The 27,516-nt window shown below is 46.9% G+C and overlaps 1 protein-coding gene across 1 annotated transcript; it reads right to left on the reverse strand.

Moving 5' to 3' along the window:
* Positions 1–17,237: 17,237 nt before the first annotated feature.
* Positions 17,238–27,102, reverse strand: LOC144135252 (uncharacterized). Its single transcript, XM_077667984.1, has 2 exons — positions 27,016–27,102; positions 17,238–19,657 (listed from the first exon to the last, which is right to left on the reverse strand). The coding sequence occupies exon 2, from the start codon at positions 19,558–19,560 to the stop codon at positions 17,437–17,439; it is 2,124 nt and encodes a 707-aa protein (XP_077524110.1). The 5' UTR covers positions 19,561–19,657; positions 27,016–27,102; the 3' UTR covers positions 17,238–17,436.
* Between the last annotated feature and the right edge of the window lie 414 nt (positions 27,103–27,516).

A 27,516-nucleotide genomic window follows, 5' to 3' on the forward strand; every position in this document is an offset into this window, starting at 1 on the left:
TATTATTATTATTTCCCCCAAATGCCAGTGTTACTGCAACAGCAGTAAGAAGAAAACATCTCCCCCCACCTAAAGAAAGAAAGAAAAGACAACCGTTATTTTGCCATATGTGGAAGACTGCATTTACATACTTCGGTTCTTTGTGAGACGAAGGATTTGAATGTGCGTCGACGTAATTATCATCTTCCCTACTAATGTGGAAGTAGCCTCAAATTTTACGTCGTAACGGCATGCCTCCCCTGCCAAGCACACATGTAGCTTCAAATGTTGGCACACACAACGGCTGCAATGTTTGCCTAGAAATCCACCCCCGCTATCGAATCAAACGGTTCGCAGTGCTCTCGGAGTCGGGCGTTTAGGCAGCGTTCCGGCCGGCCGACATAACTTTTCCCGCAGGAAAGCAGAATACGATATACGTTACATGTTTTGCAGAAGACGATCTTGCACTGGTAGTTGTTTAAGCCGGCTGCGTTATTTTCTTCTTTGACATCTTTTTTTACGTGCACAACAACTTTCTTAGCCGGTGCTGTAGCTGGTGCAAGTGAGTTATGACTGCTCGCCTTGACCTTAACGTGGCCTTTTTCGGCTTCCATGCCAGAGGGTCCACTGGCCCTAACCTTTTTCATCAGGCTTACCGCCACCGCCGTCACTGTTTCTTAAGGGAAACCGGCCCGAGTCATTTTTAGTATTTGCAGCGGCGTAGCTGACTACATTGGGGCTGCGCGAAGAGGTACACTGAATCCAAGCTTCTTTCTACGCAGCTGATTATGAGAGAATCGCACTAAGAAGGCACTTTGCCAGAAGCAGTGCAGGTTATTACGGGAAAGCTAGTCAAGCGTTGCACCACTTGTTTAGGGACTTTTTGCGTGAGCTTACTAACAAGCTAGAACACTTTGTCGCATGAACTGAACTGGCGTGCTCTCGGAGATTGTGATGTGCTACGGTACTGCACGCTCATTTGTTTCGCAACTACCGTTTCTACCGATAAAAGGAAGAACGCTTGCAGTGCCCTCTCCTGCCGGCTACCAGTGAAGGACAATTAGATGCCTTCTTCGACACTGTGTTGCATAACTGCACCCTGTGACCGCCATAGATCGGTAACGCCCAAATACATAGTCACGAAAAGAACGTACTTCCCTGCGTCGATTCATTTCAGATGTCAAGACAATGCTTACCCTAGTTCATTCGCTGAAATAGGAGAAAAGCAGCATTAGCCCTATGAGAAGCAGTACGAAAACAAGTACATCCCTTGGATAAGGGTACCCACCGGTCGACCACTATTCATGAGTGGTTCGAGCATTACTTTATGATCGAGTGTCAAAAACAAGTTTCAAGTGCAAGGTCTCCCGCCTTATTTGGATAGTGAATTGCGATAGCTGTCTTTAGTACAGAATAATTAGTGCGACCATAATTATAATAAATGAAAGGCGCTCCTGAAGTTTTTCATGGATTGGTTTAGATATAGTAAGAAGGTCCCACAGAACGAGTTTTAAAGGCAGTAAGTAATTTGGCGCTAAATTATTCCCACAAACGCGCGAAATCAACTCAGTGCAGGAAGCCGTGGCGTTTTATTTTCCCCCGGAACGCGAACGAGTGGGGAAGAAAGTTTGCTCGTTCAGAGCTTTATGCTGAAGAAGCCAAAACCACGCACTGGCAATTCTTGGAGGTGGCTGATAGAAGTCAAGATGTCAACCCATCCCTACGGCGCCTCTTTCTCTCCCTTTTTAACTCCCTCCCTACATGCGTTGTTTAGGTGTCAGCCTAGAGTTAGTCGCTTCACCTATCATTTCCCGATAAACTCTTATAATGATTACTTTAGCGGCTTTCGCAAATGTTGGCGGTGGGCAAAAAATATTCAGGGCGGCACTTTGTTGACCTAGAGTGGTGAGGCGAATGCTTTAGCGTGGTGTTGCTGTTTGGGTCATTGATGTGCGGTTAAGGTGTTGACTAAGTACACAATTGTTTGTGAATCTTAAATGCTGGAGACACTCGAGGGCGTTTCGGAGGCATCCGTCTGATTCGACGACAATCTGCAAACAGTCTCCAGCGTCATAGACAAGGAGAACTGCATATGCGTTGGCAGGGACCGTTGAAACAGGCAATAAAGACATGCAAAAAAAGGAAGTAGTGTAGTCGTTAGCACGCTCGTCAGCGGAACGGAAGGATGGTGGTTCGAATGCCATCGTGCACAAAGCTTTTTTCTTATCGAGTTGCTGAAGAGCGGGACGGACGGACAGTGTCGCCAGCATGAACCATTAAAGGTTTTGGCCTTAAAATCGGATAAAAGTGAAGACTACGATATCGTACGTGCAGCGCCAGAGGCAGCGACGAGGGACGAGCGGTGTAACACGTCAGGGAAATGCAGCTGCTGTATTTGCACCTGCGTTTCTTGTAATCCCCTCGGGAATAAGTTTTTATCTAGTAGATACAATTGGAATGGTTAATTTCTGGATATTTCGAGTAGGTTCGGCCTCATGTTTGCTGTAAATCTCTCTCTCGTGTTCGGCATCAGGTTCTTTGCGGTTTCTGGAAGATTCACCCTTCATATTCAAGGAATGGAAGGTCAAAGGATGTACCGCTTAAAAAGAAGCCAGACAAACAGAGCTCCACAAAAGCCAGTAACGAATTCGCCAACACCGCGGAGAAATAATAGGTAAAGGAGACTAGAATGATGTGAACATAAAGTAGAGTTGTTACATAAAAAACGCGTTCAATCGTGGCTGCAGCAGAGAGGCATTTGACAAACGCTGAAAATTCCATTCTAGTTTCTCTGACGACTTGAGAGAATATGACTGGTATGAAATTCTAAATGTGGACTGCCTTGGGGGAAAAAAGGAGAATTTCAACAAGCCCTGTTCTGTGCGATGTCAGTGCATGTTAAAGATCCCCAGGTGGTCGAAATTATTCCGGAGCCCTCCACTACGGCACCTCCTTCTCCCCTTCTTCTTTCACTCCTTCCCTTGTCCCTTCCCTTACGGCGCGGTTCAGGTGTCTAACGATATATGAGACAGATACTGCGCCATTTCCTTTCCCCAAAAACCAATTATTATTATTAACAAGCCAGCATTAGTAAAGTCGCGGGCTAGAGACCGTGGATGTAAATTCTGTGCGGTGGTAAGAGGCCGTACTCACGTATTAGGGTCAAGCATCAGCTTGTGATCGAGTAGGAAAAAATAACAATTTCAGGTAAAGGTCTTCCACATGAGTTGGATAGTGAATTGCGATAGCAGTCTTTAGTACAGAAGAAGAAATCGTGTGACCATAATTAGTATAAACAAAAGACGCTACACGCCTCTGAAGTGTCTTAAGGATTGCCTTAGATATAGTATGAAAGTCCCACAGAAGGCATGCACATTCTAAACTAAGCCTCAAAATGTTGTACATACTGGAGTTTAACAAGCGTGCGAGCATTATTCAGCTGGTGCATCACTGAACATATACTTTCTAAATCTGAATAAATATTGTCGATACGTGTGTTGCAACTCAGGTGATTTATATAAGGTTATTTATATAGAAATAACGCTGCTGCCGTGGCCTAGTAGGTAAGGTGGGGTAAAACTGCTTACCCGAGACCAAGGGAAATTCGCTGTAAGCAACACCTGCAAAACAGAAAACAGAGGTGTCAATGCAGTGAAACCATTTCTCTCACGCAGTCCTCGAATGGTTGCCCCGGGATGATGCAGCGTTCACAGACAGCGCACTTAAGGCCTATACGGTGCATTGTTTTCAAGGTCTGCTGAGAGGAACACATCTTCCAATTGGAATTTTTCAAGAATTCGCTATTGCTCGATGTTCGCAGTGACCTGCCCCCCCCCCCCCCCCCCCCCTGCCTCTGACATTTTCAAATTTCGTGCACCCCCCTCCCGAAATTTGACCTTCCCGAATTTGGAGCAAAATCGATATCTAAGTTAATTTGAATGTGCCCAATATGACGATGACCTCCAAAGTATACCCGGACCAATTCTAAAATTTGGCCTACCCCACCCTCGAAATTTGAGCTTCTTGGTTTGAACGAGTTGAGCCAAGAGATAAGAAAGAGCGAAATCATAAAAGAAAGAACAACTATCGCTCGAGAATTCATTGTAACAGAGTTAAACCCCTGTCATTTTTTCTACCAGTGCATGAAAGCATCTTTCCGATTAGAGCACTTTGCTACGTTCGACGGCAATGAAGTTTAGCGTGCCGAAACTGCCCAGCAAAACTATCCTTGCAGCAGTTTGGACTTCACTTAAAAGGGAGAACATATTTAAAAAGCCACCAATGACTACTCAAAAAGTATGTGTGCATGATCCCCATTACATGAATCTACATTCGATGCAGTCATGGATATATCAATATAATGAAGGACGGCTGTGCGTTCTTTCTTTAATCTTAAACTTTTGCGCTTGTGTTAAAATGCTCGCCGCATGCTACGCTTACCGGACTCAGTGGACGCATCTTGATTGAAGGGAACGATGACCGGCATATTGGACTTGAATTCCGGTAGAATCCTGAAATCAAGTGGCAAACACCAGACAATAAACTCGCTTTAATGTGGCACATATATTAATGTATGCAACATGTCTTGATCATGGCGCAGTTCGAAAGGAAATGTTAAGAAAATTACGAAGCATTCTCAATTGTGACTCAAGTTTACAATAATAGCTGAAAGAACTCCAGGAAAAGTGCTAGTTTTAATATTACAAGGATAGTTGCGAACAACATGGTATCTGTCGGCCGCACTAATCTAGAAGCAGAAAATCTACAGTGTACGAATCATTAGTATTTAAAACAGCACTAGAACTCCCATACTTTCCGTAGTGCCCCAGAGCGAGGACATGGTAGCGACTGCCTGTGTGGCGTATGTGTAAGCATGGTTCGTACAGTTCGTCACGTATGGTAGAGAACCGTTGGGAAAATACTGAATTAAATACTTGTACACTACAATACCAGAGGCGGCGTTACAGAAAGCGAAGCTACATTGCTGTCGTGGCGTAAGCGTTGCATTTCATTCTCGAGCTAGGGACACTTCGAGAACACAGTTTACAGAACAAGGTGTTCAGCTCACCTGTGGTGTAGTGGTGACTGCGATGTGGCGTGAGAGGGAAGAGCGAGGCCGGTAGGTTCGGCAATGAAGGCGGTGTCACGGAGTACACTGGAGGCGGAAGACAACGCTCAAAAGACAAAAGCGGAGCGGAACGATCGCGAACAATAACCGAGAAGGCAGGCCTGACAGGAACGGCTCCGGTCATGAGGTTCTTCTTCTTCACCGGTTCTGCCTGGCAGTGAGCCGACCTAGAGGTGCAGCAGTGAGGAAAAAGAAGAAAAGGATGCAATTGTTGTTGTTGTTTACTGAGGTAAACAACAACAATTGGCCTCCATCTCATTGATGCAAATAGCATAACAGCAGAAAGCAATGGTACGTTTCGAAATCTTTTTCAAAAGCCTTGAGAGCTTGCTCTCTTTAGAAATCTTAGCTGATTTTCTAATGGAATATTCGATGTTTAAAAAAAAAAGAGAATTGTCAGCGTCATTTATACACGCTTACTTCCCGGTTAACCTTGGCATTATTTCGATCACAATTCATTGGATTCCTCACCAAACCTTGTCCAATCCCCCCTCGTGGGTATGTGCCATGTTGTCAGAGGCAAACACACAAAACCAACATATAGTATGAAATTCCTTGGTGCATACGGTGACATTGAGATATTTAAGAGGTTGGTGTAGCCTAACGACGACAATGCAGACATGCTGAAGTTTGAAGAATGTCTTGAGCGGTTATGCCTATTTTTATGATCATTATCGAAATCGTCGCTGTTGGAGAAATTACCTATTTTTCACCTAGGAATCGTCCTCGTGTCGTGAAAAACAGAGTCAGCAGACCAGTAGAGCGTTCAGGCTGGCATAATTCAAAGGTAAATATTGCCACACCGCTGAAATTCAGCCGGCGCCCCCTGGTGGCCGAACCTGTCTCCCAGCGCGTGGCCGAACGTCTTCTTCTGTCTCGAATGAGCGCGGCTGTTCAGAAAGCCTCGCCCCAGTAAACGGCTCTGCTTCCCGCGTCCTGCTAGGTTTGTCGGTGACAATATATTTGGGGATATATGGCACACAAGGTGTTTCGATATTGAAAGCTTAGTTGTCATCTCGATCGAAAACACGTAACAGAATTGTTTAAGAACTCAGGGCTAGAACTGTGGCTTGTGCTCAATAGGCGCACATAGGAACACGCACATGAACGAACATCTTGCGCTCATCAATATTTTTTCTATGTAAAAGTTTTCGGTTATGCCTGTTATGTGGGCCTGTAGATCCAACTTTCTTCTTTTGACGATAACGTAACATTATGTTTTGAAATGTTTTTGAAAAGCCCAGAGCGTTTTCCCCGTGTAGGAATTATTATTAATTTTTGAGACTGAGTATCAGATCATCCAAAAAGAGAATGACTCAACTATTCGCAAAAATTTAGCGTTAGAAATATTCATCAGTGAAAGCATAATTTATCGCGCAATGAAGAGCTCCAACGACGTCACCATTCTTCGAGATGACCACGTTAACAAAATATTATTGGGCCAAAACTGAAAGTGATAAGACGCAGTTTCATGTGCTTCTATTGCAAACATACTTTATCATAGGATACCAGACAATCTGAATTGCTACTTTTCACGGGCCATCTTACATCCATTTATCTGGTAGCACTTGACGGATACGCTTATTCCATGCTGGGAAAGATACGCCGAACACCCAGTTGACAACCTCCTGGGTTTGCAGCACAACATAGCGACCGCTTGGTTCCTCTGAACCTGTTTGGCTATAACATTCGAGTTCAACCATTTATAACCGTTTTTATTTTGCGGCGAGTGCCGATGCTATTCGGGCAAAGCCCAAAGTGGAGAATCCAATTCCAGGACCTTCACAAAATAGCCCATACAACATCTTTTAGCAAACACGCTCAACAAGGCAGAAGCATGACTGGGCAATAACAGTGCAGCGTTACTGTACAGACGAGTTTAAACATTCATATCTTTCCTTTGGCGATGCTGTAACAAGACGTACTGGATATATGATTACAACAGGCAGTTCATCGAGAGAGCGACGACAGGACGCCGCTTCAACCCGTTTTACTACCTTTGCAGCCTTCTACACCAGCCGCCTGACAAGACGCGTGCAAGAATGCCAACATTTGACCTGCTTCATCCCTCCAGGATAGCTGCGTTGCGGGCCTAGCGCATAAGGGGGGCATCATCGACGGTCGATGCCCTTTAGACACGATAACCCCTGCTTTAGGTGCACATTTCTAATTTTATGCGCCTTCACTTTTTAGGGTTACAGTGCACCATAAGCTTTTTACAAGTTACGTTGTACCTTTAATTTTACCGCTGCTATGAGCTATTTGCAGGTTACGCCCTCTCATCTTTGCTGTGAGCTGCGAGCAATTCACAGGTTAAGCGGGCAACATGAACTGGGGGGCGAGTTGGTCAGACATGGTTCTTGTAAAACAGTGCAACATCTTGAAGCCAAACAAGGAAGGGACCAAATAGTTAAGGTGGAAGCCTCATATTTTACCACCCGCGAAAAATTAGAATAGAAATTTTTTTTTGTTTTTTTACTTTCAGCATTGCTCTGGCTATTTCGCGTCCCTCATAGCCTTAGTCGCTTTGGGACGTTGAACAGCCATACACCAATCTGGGTCTTTCCTGAAAATCGCTATTTTGTGCCATTTGTCGGTTGCTATTAGAGAGTTTAGAGAGCACCGCGTGACTAAATGGGGATATTTCCTCTTGCAATTGTGAAAAAGACTACAGCGCCCGGCATGTCAGAGCATGACCATATTGATTGCGATAGATTACACTTCTTGTTCACTGCAAAATCCAACTTGTAAAGGGTTACTGCATACCCAGGGACTAGTTACGTGGGCCATAAAAATCGGTGGGATGTATTGAAGTTTCGAAACTCCAGCGGTAATTTTGAATATACCCAGCCTAGTGACAAGGTATGGTAAGTGCAGAAACAAAATGTCTTTCTGATTTTCTCGGCCTGGTAGAATTGACCGCAGAGCCAGTTCTGATCATATAAATTTTCAATTAAGCTATCTTGCTGCTAACGCATTTTATTCCACTGCCCTGAATCAGAAGTTTGCTGTCGAAATCGGGAAAAGACAATCTATTCCTACTCGCCGCGGTGGATCAGTGGTTCGGGCACTCAGCTACTGAGCTTCAGTTCCCGGGTTCAAACCCGACCGTGGCGGTCGCGTTTCGATGGAGGCGAGACTCAAAATGCGCCCGTGAGCTGTGCGATGTCAGTGCACGTTAAAGATCCCCAGGAGGTCGAAATTATTCCGGAGCCCTCCACTACGACACCTATTTCTTTCTTTCTTTTTTCACTCTCTCCTTTATTCCTTTCCTTACGGCACGGTTCAGGTGTCCTCCAATATGTGAGACAGATACTGCGCCATTTCCTTTCCCTCAAAAAACAATTTTCAATTTTTAATTTGGCTTTGCGATGTCAGTTAAGGATCTCCAGTTTAAGATTTCCAGTTCAAAATCCCCAGATGGTCGAAAATATCCCGGAGCCCTCCCATACGGCGCTTCTTTCTCTCTTTCTTCTTATACTTCCACATTCCTTCGTTCGTTCGTTCGTTCGTTCGTTCGTTCCTTCCTTCCTTCCTTCCTTCCTTCCTTCCTTCCTTCCTTCCTTCCTTCCTTCCTTCCTTCCTTCCTTCCTTCCTTCCTTCCTTCCTTCCTTCCTTCCTTCCTTCCTTCCTTCCTTCCTTCCTTCCTTTATGGCGACGTTCCGGTGCCCGCCGAGATGCGAGACAATTACTGCATCATTTCCCTTCCTCGAAAACCAATTTTCAATTTTCAGTTTTGCTGTGCGATGTCACCCGCCGCGGTGGCTCAGTGGTTAGAGCGCTCAGCTACTGATCCGGAGTTCCCGGGTTCGAACCCGACCGCTGCGGCTGCGCTTTTATGGAGGAAAAACGCTAAGGCGCTCGTGTGCTGTGCGATGTCAGTGCATGTTACAGATCCCCAGGTCGTCGAAATTATTCTGGAGCCCTCCACTACGGCACCTCTTTCTTCCTTTCTTCTTTCACTCCCTCCTTTCCCTCTTCCCTTACGGCGTGGTTCAGGTGTCCAACGATATATGAGACAGATACTGCAGCATTTCTTTTCCCCCAAAACCAATCATTATTATTATTATGTGCGATGTCAGTTCACGGTCTCCAGTTCAAGCTCTCCAGTTCAGGCCTCCCCTTCGGTGTTAAGGCTTCTTAGGTTTCTCCAAGGCTCAAAGAATCCATCGTAGGTTGTGGTACCACTAGATTCTCATCGTCATGGGTGGTGCTTCTATTCCTCCAAACATTACAAGCCTTCTTGAGAAGGGTACCAAGTTCGGGCTGGAGCCTTCCGCTCCTCCCCACGAGCTCACAGCCTTGAATAGGAGGATAGCGAAGAAGGCTTCTCAGGAAGACCAGGAACGGTGTCTCTTGGACGGTGTAGACGGCCTTGCCAAGAATGTAAAAGAGACTGAACCTAATGGTGCTTAGGATCGTTTGCAGAAGGTGGTGAAATTCTTTAAGCAAAATGACCTCTGCCTTTTGCAGGCAGATAAGATGGGAGGCTTTGTTGCCTTGCCTAGGTCCATGTACAATGAAAAAGCTACATTGGCCGTTAACAAGAACTTCACTCGTTTGAAAAAGGGGCAAACTAGAATTAAGACTTAATCAGTCGTGTTTTGCAAGCGTTTAGATCTTCAGAGACTTGCAAGAGATATTACTGCTAGTGAAAGTGGTGCATTGCATGTTTTCCTTAGCGTTAAGACACACAAACTGGATACTCCGTTTCGTACCATTGTGAACGAAGGTGGCATGTGGCAACACTGTGTTAGTAAATTCCTTTTAAAAGTTTTGAATGTCCTCGATATAAGTGACCCCTTAATGGTAAAGAATTCAACTGAGGTTGTTCGTTTCTTTCAAGATCACAGTGATATAAATTATGCCTTCTCTATCGATGTGGAAGAGCTCTTTTATGGTGTGCCTCATCCTTAACTTTTCGCTGCCGTCAAAGACTGCATGGATGAAAATGGCGCTGTTGCATTCCGAAATGCAGCAGGCATGACGATGAATAATTTTATAGCCCATTTAGACTTTTATCTTTTTAGCACTTTTATTAAATTTGGCAACCAGTTTTATCTGCTAAAGAAAGTTATTTTTATAGAATCGTGCATTGCATCGGTTTTGTGCATCTTTTTATCTTACATCGATCGCTCTTTACAGATCGTTTTAATCATTTTAACAATGACAAAGTCCCTAAAGTTTTTCGTTATACGGACGACTTTTTAATTCTATTGAACAAAAAATGTTAAATTTCAAATGAGCAAACAGAGATGTCTGTTCTCGATGATTTGAAAGTTCTTGGAAAAGGACTAACATTTACTTATGGGCTTCAGTAGGAAGGCATTGTCCAGTTCTTAGACCTAAGGTTAATACTCAAGGAAAGGCATATTTGTTAGGCGTATTCCTTTCGGGCACAAAAAGAGCTCGTACCTTACAGTCCTGCCCATTCTAAATTTGTTAAGAGAGGCATTGTAACTCTCTGCCAGGAATGCGCTCGGCGGAGATCGTGTGTTCATGAATAGCAAGCAAGTTTCGATCATCATTTGGGTAGGCTGTTTTCAGCTGGCTACCCTGGGTCGGTCGTGGCGTCGGCGGTGAAAATGTTGCTGAAGAAAATGAAGCCCGGAACGTGCATGAAGCCCCTGAACAGGCAACATAGACCGAAAGTGGTTCCCGGCAACCACAAGGTCACCCACAACTTAAAAAAGGTGGCAGATCGGTTTGACGTGCCGGTGGTGTTTTCAGCCCCCAGGAAACGCGCTCAACTTTGCGGTCTCATCACATGCTAATACAAAAAAAGGGCTGTCAAAAAAACCACAAAAAACGTTTTGTTAATTGCGCCTTGAACACAGATTATAAGATTCCTCTGTTTTGTGGTAAAGTGTAAATCGGCCAGACGGGGCGTTGCGTTAACGACCGACTCAGGGAGCATGAAAGAGACCTGGCTAATTGGGAGCGCACGAATCTTGTTGATCACTGCATTGCTTCCAGAGCTTGTGAACCGCGTTTCTGTTGCATGTCAGTCCTAGGAAGAAGTAATAAAAAAAAACCGCTCGTGAAACCTTAGAGGCATTTCTTTACAAGGAAATGTGGATCAGATTGCGTGAGTGAAATCTCAGTTGCCTTGTACAACGCTTAAATGAATTTGCTATCACGTCTAGTGCGATGACTTTTCTTTTGGCAGTTTCCAAGTGTCACTTTAGGCTGCACCTGCGCACGCCTGCGGTTTTATACTGTCGTAGTTACCTCAATAAATCAGTTGCAACTTAGCTCTCGTGGTTGTCTCTGTTCTTTGTGTTGTTGTCCTGGTTGTGCTAAAAATATGTATAACTTGTCATAAATCCAACTAGCCCAACATTCAACTCTTTTAAAAAATTTTGGCTTCGTCACTAGTGTTATTGTTTCTCCCTGAAATTCCAACCTTAGGCTAGAGTATGCCACCTTATGGTTCGCTCTAAATATCATATAGCTGGAGTTATCTGTGTTCAGAACTAACTGATTGTGAGATAACAAGTTCGATAGTTTTGCCAGCCATATATTGCCATCGGTTAATATACTCGTTAGGTCTCAGCCCTGATAAAAATGTTGGCGTCATTGGCGTGTCAGATTATTTCAGGTGTTACAGTTATAGATACAATGTCATTGATATACAAAACAAATATAAGGGGACCCAGTATGGATCCCTGGTGTACGCTATACTCTACTAGCTCTGAGGATGATGGGAAGTTGTTAATGTTTACGAATTAATAGCGGTTATGTAAGTAGCTTTTAAGTCAAGCGCAATTCCACGAATACTACAGTTACAGAGTTTACTGCATAATTTATCATGTTTAATCGAATCAAAAGCTTTCTTGAAATACAAGAATAGGCCTACAGTGTAAATTTGATTTTCTACATCAGTTACCATTTTTTCTTTAACATTCAGCAAAGCGAATTCAACTGCCTTTCCTTTATGAAAACCATACTGCTGTTTCTCTATGATGTCCTTTTTTGATAAGAAGCTGTAAAGTCTGTTATTACATACTCGGGAGCCTTCCCAAGCACACAGCCGCCGCGGTGGCTGAGTGGTTATGGCGCTCGGCTGCTGGCCAGAAAGACGCGGTTTCGATCCCGGCCGCGGCGGTCGAATTTCGATGGAGTTGGAATTCTAGAGGCCTGTGTACTGTGCGATGTCAGTGCACGTTAAAGAACCTTAGGTGGTCGAAATTCTAGGAGCCCTTCACTACGGCGTCTCTCATAGCCTGAGTCACTTGGGGACGTCCAACCCTATTAAACCTAAACCTTCCCAAATGGAGGTAATACACAGATAGGTCTGTAGTTGCGAGATCGTTTTTGATACACGCTATGTAGAGCGCAGACACGGTAATTTTCATGTTGTCTTGGAATATTCTATGCCTCATTACATTGTTGCAAATATGGGAAAAGGGCAAGGAAAGAATGTCAGTTGCTGCTTTCCCTGGACGGACAGAAATTTCATCGTAGCCACAAGTAGAATATTCCTGCATATTTTTTATCGCTGTTTTTATCTCACCTGGTGTATTCGGGGACAAACAGACAGTGTCTATTTCATTAGTGCTTAGATGTATGGGTGAACTAGCTGAGCTACTGCGAGACGCAACAGACTTAAGAAAACGGCGGTTAAATTCGTTCGCCAATGATACCCCATTGTTGACTGCGCCATCCACGACTAACTCCTGTGGTACAGTGTCACTTTTCTAGCAAAGAATTGAGTTGAACAAGGCTCTTGACGTTTGAGGGCAATTATACACTGCAGTAAACTTGTTCATATATAATACGCTCTGCGGGCTTTCTTTATATCCCCACTTGATTTATTTCTCAGTTTTTATATTCTAACAGTTTGCTGATATCTCTAGTCTTAATGAACATATTGAACAGTTCATTTCGGGCATTTAACCTAAGTAATAATTCATGAGTAATCCAATGTTATCTTGCTTTCTTGGATTTCCTAATGACTTTTATAGGGAAAGCTTCACAATACTGTTGACTGACCTCAGTAAGAAAGAGAATTGTATGCATCATTGGGATGGTCAGCACTTAAGAGATTTTCCAAGGTTACATTATACAAAAGGTCATGACAACGTGCTATACCACCTGTACTGACACATATCGTGACAGGGTTGCCTGAAATGCTCGTTTTTGAGGAGTGATGGGCGGGAAGCAAAATATTGGCATGTGGTCACTTGTCCCTTTTGACAAAACTCCAGAGCGCACGTTATCAACGTGGCTCCTGGTCAGACAAATCTTTTAAGGTCTGGCCAGCTATGGTTACACGAGTGGGTATGTGAATGACATTAATCAGACTGGTCAAGTATATTAAATCCTTGAACTTACTGCAGCACAAATCAGGAGAAAGCAGATTAATATTGGTCACCCATAATTACTATTGGGCACCGAAGAGATTGCAAATGCACACAAACCTCTTCAAAAAGTATAAAAAATGTAGACAGGAATGTTAAAGGTGGCCGGTATACAACAGCTACTATAAAAGCTTTATACTTGACTGTAAGAGATTTACACTTGTCCTTAATAGCAGAACACTCTTTAATGACTCTGTAGATGTGCAGACTGCTAATGTAAAAAGCTACACCGCCACCTCTCGTCGGTTACGGCGACCCAGTTATTCATAATTATGACCATCAAGCATTACTGTGTCTTGTTCATCATAAAAACAAAGTTTCTGAGAATGCCAGTAAAAAAAAATTCACGATTTAACGTTGTCCGGTGCGCACACACTTCAAGATGTTTGTTTCGCAAGCTTCTTGCGTTAAGATGAAAAAAAAACCAGACAGTTTTATGCCTTGGTTGCTTTTCCATGAAATTGACGAAAGTGATAGCGCTATAATAACCCCGGTTAGGGGTATGAGCAGCCATGAAAAAGAAAAAAATACAACAGAATCTGAGGACATGTGGCATGCTCACGCAATTTTCGCCAAGTCATCTTCAGTCTTGATCAGGAGATAGCAGTGTGGCATTCTTCCTCTCGCACAAAAATTCAGCCTTTTTTGCCAAACAGACTTATAGGAATGCTAAAGTTTCTATGACCTTGCCAACCACAGCAAATTATTGTTCAGAGGAGTTAGATTGTCAACGAAATGGACGCCGGGAACCTTAGTACTTAGAAGTGTTTTCTGCTCGGTCCACTGCTTTTTGGTTGCAAGACAAGAAAAACGTATCATGATATCAGGAATGTTTTCCTTTCTTGCAGGCAGCCTATGCACGGGCGCTATGAAATGACAGCTCCCGATAAAAGAGCATGGCGGCAAAACAGCACAGAGAAAAAACAGCATGGCGAAAAACAGCACAGGGAAAAACAGCACAGAGAAAAAACAGCATGGTGAAAAACAGCACAGGGAAAAAACGGCACGGAGACAAGACTGCACAGGGACAAAATGGCACAGCAAGAAACATACACCACGAAAGGAGACCGCAGGGAATAAACAGCACAACGACAAAACAGCACATCGTAGTACGGTGCAGCGCTGCTGGAGGGATGAACAATCATAGCAATAAACGAACGGTAGATCACAATACATACGGCAGTGACCTTTGGCGTTAGAGAGCACTCGTTTCACAGACTCAGTTAGGGCGCTCGGCTACTGATCCGGAGTGCCCGGGTTCGAACCCGACCGCGGCGGCTGCGTTTTTATCAAGAAAAAACGTTAAGGAGCCCATGTGTTGTGCGATGTCATTGCACGTTAAAGATCCCCAGGTGGTCGAAATTATTCCGGAGCCCTCCATTACGGCACCTCTTTCTTCCTTTATTCTTTCACTCCCTCCTTATCTCTTCCCTTACGGCGCGGTTCAGGTGTCCAATGATATATGAGACAGATACGGCGCCATTTCCTTTTCTCCAAAACCAATTATTCTTATTATTATCAAAGCAGTGGACGAGCAGTTAGTTGTGCGTCGAGCCGGCCACTGCCTACCCATGCCGCTGAGAGTAAAAAGCACACCAGGTGGACAACTTGTGCGCTTCGGGTGTGTCAAAGCGCGAAATATCAAAGTTTCTAGTTCGTCATCGTTGGTCGCTCATTGAAAATTTTGTAGTGATTCAAACAGAGCAGAGTTCGGGATGGCATTTCTTCCTTTTTCAGTTTATAAGATAACGAAGTGTTCCGGAAGATTACAAGTGCATGAGTGCAGCTCCAGAGCGACAGCAGGCGGAAAGGCCCAGCAAGATGGCGACCGCTTCAGCGGTTCTGGACCAAAGGCTCCTCCCGCACGGGAAACATGAGAAAAGTTTTTCCTGCTGCTCTTCACTAAAGATAGGCTTTATTGTCAAGCCTTATATATAGCATTTGCAGCAGTCAACGCTGGGCCCGAAAGAATTTTTGGGGAGAAAAATAGGCGAAAGAAGAAAAAGTTAGGTTCTAGCTTAAGGTGTAGGATAGCAACAACTTTTATTTATCTTAGGGTGTACTTAAAAATACGATATGGTTCACTGTACATTCTGCAGGCACATGGCAAAATAATAAGTTGAAAAGAAACAATCTTAACGATAATTACAACGGGTACAAGAAGAATATATTTTCATACCTAATGTTCCTTAAGGCGGCACTGAGATAAGCTAGAATCAGGGAGCAGGGTATCCCAAGCTTGCATAACCCTGATACACACGCGCTTTTAAAAGACAGGAACAAAGAGAGGCTCGTGGGAGCTGATCACGATGTCAATATTATTGCAGTCAGGAATAATGATAAAATTAAGGCGTAAACAAACCAGCATAGAGCTAATCTGCCAATGTCTAGGGAAGCTTTCATTTTTTTCTTCACAATTTGGAGCCGCGAACATCATCATCATCATAAGCTTCACTACACCCACTGAAGGGAAAAGGCCTCTCCCATGTCACCAATTGACCCTGACCATTGCCAGCTGCATCGACCCTTTGCCTGCAAACTTCTCTCATCCACCCACCTAACCTTCTGCCGCACCCTGCTAAGCTTACTTTCTCTTGGAGCCCACTCCGTTACTCTTAAGTACCTTGGCTTCGCATTAAATGCCCTGCCCATGCCCATTTTTCCCTCTTGATTTCGACTAGGATGTCATTAACCCGCGTTTGATTCCTCATCCACTCAGCCCGCTTCCGGTCTCTTAACGTTACACCTACCATTTTTTTCCATGGCTCGCTGCGTTGTCATACAGGCATGCATAATCAGGGTGTAGAAGAGCCTTATGTCAAAATACTGGAAGGTATATACAGCAACATCACAGCTACCATAGTCCTCCACAAAGTCAGCAATAACATTCCAATAAGGAAGGACGTCAGTCAAGGAGACACGATCTCGCCTATGCTATTCACCGCCTGTTTACAGGAGGTATTCTGAGGCCTGAATTGGGAACAGTTGGGAATAAGCGTTATGGAGAATACCTAACTAATCTGCGATTCGCAGATGACTTTGCCTTGTTCAGTCACTCCGAAGATCAACTGCAAAGCATGATAAACGATTTATACAGGTAGAGCAGAACAGTGGGTCTAAAAATTAACATGCAGAAAACCAAAGTAATGTTCAACAGTCTAGCAAGAGAACAGCAGTTCACAATTGGCAGCGAGGGCCTGGAAGCGGTAAATGAATGTCTACTTAGGGCAGGTAGTGACAGCTGATCCGGATCATGAGAGGAAAATAACTAAAGGATAAGAATGGGATGAAGCGCACATGGAAGGTTCTTTCAAATCATGAATGGCAGTTTACCAATTTCCCTCAAGAGAAAAGTGTACAACAGCTGTATCTTACCGGTGCTCCCCCTACGGGGCAGAAACTTGGAGGCTAACAGAGTTCAGCTTAAGGACAACGCCGTGAACAGGAATTCCGTTAATGGTGATGTGAAAAAGAATACACAGAAAAATATGCTTAGTGTGCAACTAGTTTATATTAGTTTATTAGCAAATCATGAATGGCAGTTTACCAATTTCCATCAAGAGAAAAGTGTACAACAGCTGTATCTTACCGGTGCTCCCCCTACGGGGCAGAAACTTGGAGGCTAACAAATAGAGTTCAGCTTAAGGACAACGCCGTGAACAGGAATTCCGTTAATGGTGATGTGAAAAAGAATACACAGAAAAATATGCTTAGTGTGCAACTAGTTTATATTAGTTTATTAGCATATTATTCTTCTGCATACTGAAAGCTATGCGGATTTGTTGGCACGACTAATTTAAAACATGCAATCAAGGAAGTGAAGCGTGCTGCGACAGTTTTCTACGAGATACTTAGATTCATTCACAAAAAATCGCATAATGAGACAAGGCAAAGAAGCTGTAATTTTAAGCTGCTCAGTAAAAGAAGAGGACTGCACAATGATGGTCCAGACAACCTGCAAACCGATCACAACTTCACAGGACAGTCAGTTCCTGCAACATCAGCCACAATCAGGAACTTCCGCACATGAAGCCAGCAGTCGAAGCTCAGTTCGTCGAGCTGCACTGCGTCGCCGCGTCTACCAATGCACACCACATGGCGCTTGACCACACCTGTCAGCTTCATGTATTCGTCAAGCCCCGTCAAACACTGAAGCCCCAAGGCGCGCCTGACCATCGTCGCCGCTTCCGTGGCTTCCACGCCAGCATTTTCTTGAACGATGCTGAGGACCCTTTCATGTCCCGAGACGAGCTCGACCGCGCGCGCGTTGTAAGGATCGTGGTCACCCATCACGAAGCGGACTGCTCTGGTGACGAGGCTCGCGTTGCGCCTGGTGACGTTCCGGATGACCACGAGTTCTGCGTCACGGCCTTTGCAACTTGGAAGGTTAACGCGGAGCAGGCTTCGATTGCTTTCGATGCCCGATACCAGCGTCTTCAAGAAGGCATTGTTGCTATCGCGGCTGAGCACCGCGAACGAGAGCTCGGAGATGTTTTGGCTGTTGATAACAGCTTTCGCGAAAAACTTGGAGTTGTCTTCGCTCAGAGGCAGCTCTTCGATTGTGATTCTGGTTAGGCCAAGATTCGATGCCAGCGCGTTCACAAGGAGCTTCTCGTTGTCAGGGTCGTGCCGCTGGTCCTCGCGCTCCTGCATGTCGATGTAGACTTGTACTTTTATGTCCTTCAGTGTGCGCGCATGCGCTATGTAGGCAGCCATCAAGGCTTGGATCCCATCCAAAAAGCAGTATTGCACGCATAAACGGAGGGAAGTGACGTGGCTGCAGGTAGCGAGGATCGCGAAGGATCGACGAAGGATCTCCAAGTTGTCTAGATGCAGAGAGCTGATGGTGAGCGATGTCACCTCGGGACATTTGGGAAGCATGGGGAGGCTACTGATGCTCACGTGGTGATCTTGTATGCGAACTACCTTCGCCAAGCGGGAATCACGAATAATTTCGCATATCTCTTTAAGGCCAGCGCATGCTGGAAGATAGCCTATGGAGACTTTTTTAAGGGATTTGTTGAGTGCCATGGCACGAAAGAACGCGCAGCACTCTTCTTCTGAGAAACCCAAGAGGTCTACGGAAAGCGTTAAGAGTGTGGTGTTTTCTGGGAGCGCTAACAGCCAGGGTTCGACCCGTGTAGCCGCGTCTCCGGTGCCAAGTTCGACACCATAGAGGAGAGTGGACACGATGCAGTTTCTTGCCCAGGTAACACTTAACGTACGCAGAGTGCAGTTCCGGGCGATAATTTCGGCAAAGAGGGCTTTGTCTTCGACATCGTAGATATCTATGTCGACGACCAACTCTTCCAGTGTCGTCGTCGCTGCAGTGGCCTCGACCAGAGACTCCAGTGCACGCCTGCTGGCCTCAGGAGTTCGTACTGTCAACTTCTTGAGCGCCGAGGGTTCCTGCGCCAGGTAGACGACGAAGCCGAGCAGGAGGTCCTTATATCCGTAAGTGAACACGCAATCTCCAACGGTCAGATCACTGATTGTGTCGTTCTGTAAAAGCAAGTCAATGAACTGCCGTTTGCATACGGTGCTCAATTCTAGATCAGCGACATCGAGCGTAGAAAGGGCGATGCTGCCATCCTGTTGAGGAAGTACAAGCAGTGGCGATCTGATGGAGAAGCATAAGTATTGTTCTGTGGCGTCTGAATCAATTTGGTCTGAGGGGATTGTAAGGTTCTCCAAGGCCTCAAGCGCGTTTGCTTCACAGTACGGTACGTCCGAGATTATCAGCCTCCTTACGCTGTGCTTGGCTTGGAGAAGCCTGAGGAGGAAAGAGTTCCTGGCCACCACAAAAGTGAGCTCCACGGCCACAATGCAGTAATGGTGGGCGAGGACGTTTCCGAGGAGAATCATGGCGAGGCTTTCGCAGTCAATGGGTGGGTCTCCCCACGGGTAGATGACCCCTTTTCGCGGGGCAGTAGCGATGGCTAATTCTCCCAGGCCATTCTCTTCTCTTATCTCAAGGTCAATGTACCAGAGAACCTCATTGTACTCGGCGATACGCTGAAACAACTGACAAACTGGCGCCTCTTTACTTCTGGTGCAGGGCACGGTCAAAGGCGCGCGTTTTTTTGGCATGGTTGTTGATGTAGTTGCCTTTAGATGTTCAGCGAAGAGAACTTGAGTTTCACTTCAGGTTGCCGATTCGAGCGTTGACCAGGCTTCCGCTTCAAGACTGGGAAGAAGGGAGGAAAGAGACAAGTTGAAAGCAAACTGCAGACGAAACCGTTCTGTCAGCTTAGCTAAATGAGTACCAAGAACTAGAAACTCAGTAGGAGACTACAGGTGGTCAGATAGGGTTATCTTAGAGGTAAATTGGCTGGGACAGCGTGGCTAGAGCAGGCGTTCAGAGAACTATGGGAGGAACCCCTGTCCAGCAGCGACCTTAGCCTCCCTGGTGATAAGGGTCGTTGAAAAATACCTTCAGCGTGGCTAATTAACTTGTAATTTAGTAGTGAGATTTTAGACGGGGGCAAACTTTTGAAGTTTGTACTAACTGAAGGAACGTAACAGCAGTGAACAAGACCTCCACGCTCTAACTACCACTTATAGTTGGAGGAAAGCTACGTTTGCGACGAGGCGGCTGCCAGATGGGCAAGATGGGAGTTTGGCCTTTACATCGCCAATTCGATGCTCGCTGTTATTCACCTTACACTGAATTTTACTTGGCTTTCAGTTAATTTTCTTATTGCTCTGCTACGCGCATGTGGAATGCAAGAGTGGGCGATCTCATGAATTTGGAGAGGCATGTGTGCTTTCCTTTTAATTTATAATACCCACTTAGTACTACAGCTAACACTTGCAGACGTGTGTAGTTCGCTCGTGAGTTAAAACAGCCCCGTTCTGGATGTCGTCGCATGGCGGTCGTAGCTTCCATTCTAACGCAGGTAGTGGGATCGAATTTGTATAAATCTGATGAGTAAAGGACGGAAGCACGCTATCGATAGTATTTACAAGCCTCCTGCAGCCTGGAAGCAAATGCAGCAGGGTAGAAACTTAAAATATCGCACTGTACGAGAAACCCTGAGCTTCAAAAGCGATAGGATACCGAAGTGAACAGTCACGAAACCTGCAATTAACATATAAAGAACAAGCATTAGGTGGCTTGTCCCTAAAAGCCCAAAGCAAAAAAAAAACACGATCATTGAAACAGCTCGAGACTGAATGGAAAAAGAAAGAGAAAGAAAGGAAATAAAAGAGAGAAGTAAAAGACCCGCAGTGGTGGCTCAGTGGTTACGGCGCTCGGCTACTGATCCGAAGTACCCGGGCTAGAACCCGACCGAGGCGGCCGCGTTTCGATGGAGGCGAAACGTAAACGCGCCCGTGTGCTGTGCGATGTCAGTGCACGTTAAAGGTCCCCAGGTGGTAGAAATGATTCCGGAGACCTCCACTACGCAACATCTTTTTTCCTTTCTTATCTCAGTCCCTCCTTTATTCCTTCGCTTACTCAGGTGTCCGCCGAGATTCGTGACAGATACTGCGCCATTTCCTTTTCCCCCAAAACCAATCTTCAATTTTCAAAAAAGTAAAAGGCATGCGTGCCTGACTTCAAAACAGGCATGTAAAATACTTGGAACACATTTAAAAAACACCGTATTTTCCCTGGAAACTAAAGTACTGGCGTATACATGACTCCACATGCAGTGCTTATAGTGGTGTTTAAGTTTATTGCGACCGTCATAACGGCAGTCAACATGGAGATTAAAACATCCTTTGAGAAGAACATATCAGTATATGATTGCAATGAATCAGCTCCGTGCTAACGCAGATATGAACACCCTGAGCCTGTAGTAAATGTCAAAACACGCAAAGAAGCTCAGTCAGTATGAGGGGCCCAATAATTTTAATGAATGCAGCAGCCGTTCTTTCGGCAGTTAAGCGTGTTACAGCCCTGTTCCCTGTTCCCAGCTCAGTCGTAGCGGTGGTGGTGGTGAAAAACTTTATGCAATCATAGAAAGAGGTGTTGGGGGTCATGACCTGAAGGGTCGTGCCCTTACAGCCACTAGATGGGATGCCTGGTCAGGCACCCCATTGGCGGTTGCAGCAGCCCGGGCGCGCTGCGTTAATGCGCTCTGGGCCTCGAGGGTGCAGCAGCCGGACAGGGTCTCCTCCCAGTCCTCTCCGTGAGGTTTGGGATAGGGTGTAGGGATGGGTTCTGCTAGCAGGCTAACAATATGTGGTAGCTCTCAGACACCACCCCACAGCGGGAGCACCACCCGTCGAATTGAGGATTGAAATGCTTTAGCGTTGCCGGGCACAGCATCGTGTTAGTGAGCAGACGCAGGAGTACCCGTTCGTTGGCTTTCCCCAGCTTTTTGCACGGGTGGGAAGAGTTTGGTGGGTGGATTTGTAGTAATCGCATATTTCCTTAAAAGTGTAAACCGGATTGAAATCGGAGTCCTGGTCATCGTCGGGTCCCGAGGGAAACGCCCGGAGAGAGAGCGCGCGGGCGGCGGCGTCGGGTGCTTCGTTTCCGGGGAAGCCTTGGTGACCTGGAGCCCAAACGAGAGATCAGTGCGCGGGATCCGAGTCTCGGCTACACTTTCGGTAGATGCGATAAGCCAGGGGAGTAGGTCACCCTTGCTCGACGTTTCGACAAGCCCCTCGCGAGTCGGTGATTATGTATTTGGAGGAGTTGGATGCTGCCAGGGCTTTGGCAACCTCTTATGCGTGAATTGCTGACTGGGCCTTGAAAGAAAGAGCGTCTACTGTTTGCCCACGTGGACGACCGCGGCCGTGTACCATCCCCTGTGGTCCGGACCGGAGGCGTCCACGTAGAATACTCTTGGTTTGCTCCCAAAGTGGCGGTCCAAGGCTTGCTCCCGCGCCAGGCGCCTGCCATTATGGTCCTCTTAGGACATGTTAGTGAGGAGAGGCCGCACGTGGAGGGCGCGTCTCCAATGTACAGTAAGGCGGCATCTCTCCTCTGTGAATTGGGTGTGCTGGATGTGAAAACGGGCTAGAAGGCGGCGACCCGACCCTGTCTTTGTGAGACGAGTGAATTGGTTGTTGAGGTGGGGCTCCCGAAGCACCCTGAAAGTTTTCACCACCCCCATTGCCATGAAGTGGCTGGTTGAGGTAGAGACCAGGAGGTCTAGCGCTCGTTTCATGATTTTGCAGAGCATGACCTTGAGGGCATCCTCTTACTGTTTCCGCAGCTGCAGATAGTGAGTCAAATACAACATTGGACTGGTCACGAATGCGTTCGCCAGCCGCAAGGCGTCTTTGCATTGTTATTCCACCGCACTTATTGGAAACCTGGCGATCCATGCAGCCCACCCGGCCCCCACCTGCCTGAGCTTGGCGAGTGTTGTGTCGCAGCGTTGCTGGTTTTGTATGAAGAGTCCGATGACTCTGATTTCTTTGGATTCGTGAATGGGACCGCTTTGCAAGGAGAGATTGATTTGTGTCGAGCATATGCGCGAGGGGCGCCGATGCACATCCACTTCAGCACATTTTCTCTCTCTCTCTGCTGTTTCTTACTCCTTCCTCCCCTCCCGTATGGCATGGTTGAGGGGTCCTCCGAGAAGTGAGACAGTGCACCAATTCCGAAAATGTTGCTAGCTTGTGAACACGGGTTTTTAAAGTGAAAGCTTTACTACGCCAGCCAGCGGGCAATTTCGGCTCATCGCGAAATTCAGCCGTATGCCGTATGCTGTGTGCCGTGGCCGATGAACGACCTTGAGCCGCCGTTGCCTAGCAACGCCGCAGCCGCGCTCCAACAGATGGCGCCGCCGTCGACGCCGCTGCCGTTGCCACTCGCTCCACCAGATGTGCTCCGCTGGGGTAGAGGGAGAGGACGTTTTGCCTTGCGGGTGGGGGGGGGGTGCTATGTATATATATATGCGCTTCGCCTCAGTGTATTGTCGTTATGGAGAGCGCGAAAGAGACGCAGCAAACGACCGAACGAAGCGTGGAAGAGAGAACGCGCTCAAGAGACGCCAGAAGAATGCGCCCCGCGACTCGAGAAGCGTCGTAACTGAGATGCTGCTGAAAGAAGTCGTGCCACGTCCCGGAGTGACTCTTGAACTGCGGAAGAGGCCGGCTTGAGTTCTCGAGAGCGTCGGAATCAGACGCTGCGTAGACGGTGTACCGAGGAAACGAAGCTTTCGCAATTCAACTAGGGTTAACCAGACTTAATCACAGCCATTTCTTTTTTTTTCTTCGCTGGCGAGGTCTTCACGAACCGTTATTTGAAATAACCTCCCCACTTGTGGGTGCGGAAAAGTCGCCATCAGAACTTTCTGAGCTCCAGCATGTGCGACTCCTTCAGCTGAGTTCGGCTTTACATGTAAGTAAATATACGCCTCGCATCGATTTTCTCAGCAACGTTATTTCTGTAAGTATGCGAGAGTAAATGTCTCCCTTGTAACTGGCTTCACTTGAACATTTGGTGGACGTCGGCCAGCATTCACCAGTGCATGTGGTCGTCTGAAAACGATTAACTCGCAAGCACGTTTGATTCTAGGTATACCTCCCGGCCATGTTTCCGGTTATGCATTACGGATGCCGAGACTATGGGCACAGGTCCAGTCCCGGAGGCGGCGGCCGCGTTCGAGGAACAGAAACCGCTTTTGAGAAAAGGAAACAAGGCAGTAACTATCTCACTGCTCGGTGGACTCGAGGAACCGAGCCGGGATGGAAGGGATGAAAAATGGAATGAAAGAATGAAGACTGGCCACACGTGCACATTTACCACATCGCACAGCACACGGCATCATACGTTTCGCTTTGATCGAAACGCCCCGACGCGGAGGATCAGTGGTAAGGGCGCTCGACTACTGATCCGGAGTTCCCGGGTTCGAACCCGACCGCGGCGGCTGCGTTTTTATGGAGGAAAAACGCTAAGGCGCCCGTGTGCTGTGCGATGTCAGTGCACGTTAAAGATCTCCAGGTGGTCGAACTTATTCCGGAGCCCTCCACTACGGCACCTCTCTCTTCCTTTCTCCTTTCACTCCCTCCTTTACCCTTCTCTCACGGCGCGGTTCAGGTGTCCAACGATATATGAGACAGATACTGCGCCATTTCCTTTCCCCCCAAAACCAATTATAACATATAATTTGATCGAAACGCGGCGACCATGGCAGGGATTCGGCCTTGCGTCCCAAGGCTCAGAAGTAGTGGTTGGTTGTTTCTTAGAAAAGGAGAAGGCGCAGTAACTTTGACAGAGACTTCAACCAGGCCTTGAGAGAAAGGAAAGTGGGAGTTAAACAGCTGGAAGATGTGCCGTAGTGGAGGCTCTGGAATATAATTGGTTTTTGGGGGAAAGGAAATGGCGCAGTATCTGTCTCATATCGTTGGACACCTGAACCGCGCCGTAAGGGAAGGGATAAAGGAGGGAGTGAAAGAAGAAAGGAAGAAGAGGTGCCGTAGTGGAGGGCTCCGGAATAATTTCGACCACCTGGGGATCTTTAACGTGCATTGACATCGCACAGCACACGGGCGCCTTAGCGTTTTTCCTCCATAAAAACGCAGCCGCCGCGGTCGGGTTCGAACGCGGGAACTCCGGATCAGTAGTCGAGCGCCCTAACCACTGAGCCACCGCGGCGGGGCATATTTGGCTTTTGGGGGAGCTTTAATGTGCACTGACATCGCACAGGAGAAAGGGGCCTTTGCTCCCTTCCCTCCCGCGCGGTTGTGTCCGCCGAAAAACGAGGCTATCACTGCTCCCTCGACTACTTGATAACCAATCATTTTGCATTTTGAAGCGAAAGCTTCACTGCTCTGTGTAAAGCCGTTTCGCCGTGTGTTGCCAGTTGACCTTCAAGTGAACCAGAGGTCAAGTTTGGCTATAGGCCTTACCATATGTGGTCCACCATGGTGTCTCAGCACCTGACCTTTGGCCTATCTATTCGCCGGTAGAGGGCGGTAGAAAAGGCCGCAGCGTTCATTGAGTGATCATCTTCTCGAGATCAACCGTTAGCTGCCATCTGACACGGTGGCAGGGCGGGCGCGCAGCCTATCCGGTAAATGTGCGGAACGCACTCAACGTTACACACGCCGAGCCGCGTCTAGTTACCCGATACATCATAGCATAGCTTTTGCTCTCTAACCAGGTTCAGCAGTAGTTAAACCATAGCTCAGTTTGCCTGCGCGGAAAGGTGCCCTGTTATTGAGGCACACCGGTGAGGCTCGTTTCGATATAGGTGGAATGCAAAATTGTAAACGCTAAGGCGCCCGTGTGCTGTGCGATGTCAGTGCACGTTTAAGATCCCCAGGTGGTCGAAATTATTCCGGAGCCCTCCACTACGGCACCTCTTTTTCCTCTCTTCTTTCACTCCCTCCTTTATCCCTTTCATTACGACGCGGTCCAGGTGTCCAACGATGTATGAGACAGATACTGCGCCATTTCCTGTCACCAAAAACCAATTATTATTATTATTATTATTATTATTATTACGCCGTCTGCACGATATCAGTGTACTGGAAAAGTCACCTGGTGGTCGAAACGCTCAACTACGTCATATCTTTCTCTCTTCCTGCTTTCGCTCCCTCAAAAGCTCCACCGGTTCGAAGAAGGGAGAAAGCTGAGGCGCTTTGCTGTTGTTGCGACTGCAAAACGAAAAGTAAAATGCCCGGGCCGGCCCAATGGCTTATGCTGAGCCAAAATCGCTGCCACGTGCAGACAGTAGGAGAGAGAAATATGAGAGGAAAGATGGAAAGAAAGGACGCGCGTCGCAACCATCGCGTCGTCTGAAGCGACAACGACGATTTAGGAACAGGAACCCCCGGTTACAAGGAGGCCCCGCCACATCTGCTAGAGTCCCTAGATCCCAGCCCCGAAAGGTAAGGAAGCCACCACCTCAACTCTCTAAGGCGCTTCGCGCTATCTTGTCAGAAACGCCGCGCGACCTTTTCTAGTCGACTCGCGACGGACGCCACGCAACATGAAGCGGTTACCCAGAGAAGTCGAATACGCGCCCTGCTTCGCGGAAACTTTCCCTAAGACCAAGAGCGCTAAAGTGCTCTTTCCTCCGGTGTCTGCTTTCTCGTACGGTCGTCATCCCTTCAGCTATGAACGCACATGACGATGTAATAAAGAGGTAGTGACCATGCTCAAGAAATAATGATTTCAAAGAACAGAAGCCTGCACGACAACAAAAACGAAGCAAGCGGTGGCTGGTGTGCCAGAATTTGTGGCCACGCGTAGTAGCCGGCTCGCTATCTGGCTCCACATCTGGCGCCTGCACTTTCATGAGAAACGTTTGAAAATTTGTTATGAGCTAAACAAAGGAGTAGAAACATTCACATTCTTGTTGTGGGCCCCAGCTTCACCGCACATGAAGGGACAGAGAGACGGACAAAGCAGGCAATGTAAGAGACGCCGCTGTTGGGGCTTAGTTATAATTTCTCCCACCTAGGGTTAATGTGCGTTGAGATCGCTCAGAACACATGAGACATTCGCGTTTCGGTGGCACCGGCAGGTCTGGGCTTTAAATCGAGTACTCGTGCTCAGCAACCGGACACCGCTGCCTCTGAACCACCGCGCAGATAAGAAGAATAGGGTGACGGCGTGAAAAACGAGGGACTCACCAGGTTCAGGATCCCAGGCTTAAAGTCCTTCGGGCGAAGGTCAGCCAGCGGCGGCTCCGACTGTCCGCTCTTCGAAACGGCACGCGCAGCTCTGCACGAGCACTCGCACGAGCTGCCACTTCATTTTCGTCGCAACGAGCACTCATTCTCTCTCAGCGCGAAGGAAAAAAAAGTAGAGCAAAAATTTGTTCTCGGGGAAAGGAAATGGCGCAGTATCTGTCTCACATCTCGGCTGACACAAGAATCACGCCGTATGGGAAGGGATAAAGCAGGGAGCGTAAGAAGAAAGGAAAAAAGGTACCGTACTGGAGGGCTCCGGAATAATTTCGACCACCTGGGGATATTTAACGTGTACTGACGTCGCACAGCACATGGCCGCCTTTTGCGTTTCGTCTCATCGAAGCGCGGCCGCCGCGTTGAGATTCGAACCGGGTACTCCGGATCAGTAGCAGAGCGCCTTAACCACTGAGCCAACGCGGCGGGTGAAACCTAACGAAATAG

Source organism: Amblyomma americanum, chromosome 5, assembly GCF_052857255.1.
Source record: "Amblyomma americanum isolate KBUSLIRL-KWMA chromosome 5, ASM5285725v1, whole genome shotgun sequence".
Classification (NCBI taxonomy): Eukaryota; Metazoa; Arthropoda; class Arachnida; order Ixodida; family Ixodidae; genus Amblyomma; species Amblyomma americanum.

Bases quoted from the DNA above. Each gene is read 5' to 3' on its own strand.
- LOC144135252 (XM_077667984.1), bottom strand. From the start codon at position 19,560: ATGCCAAAAAAACGCGCGCCTTTGACCGTGCCCTGCACCAGAAGTAAA.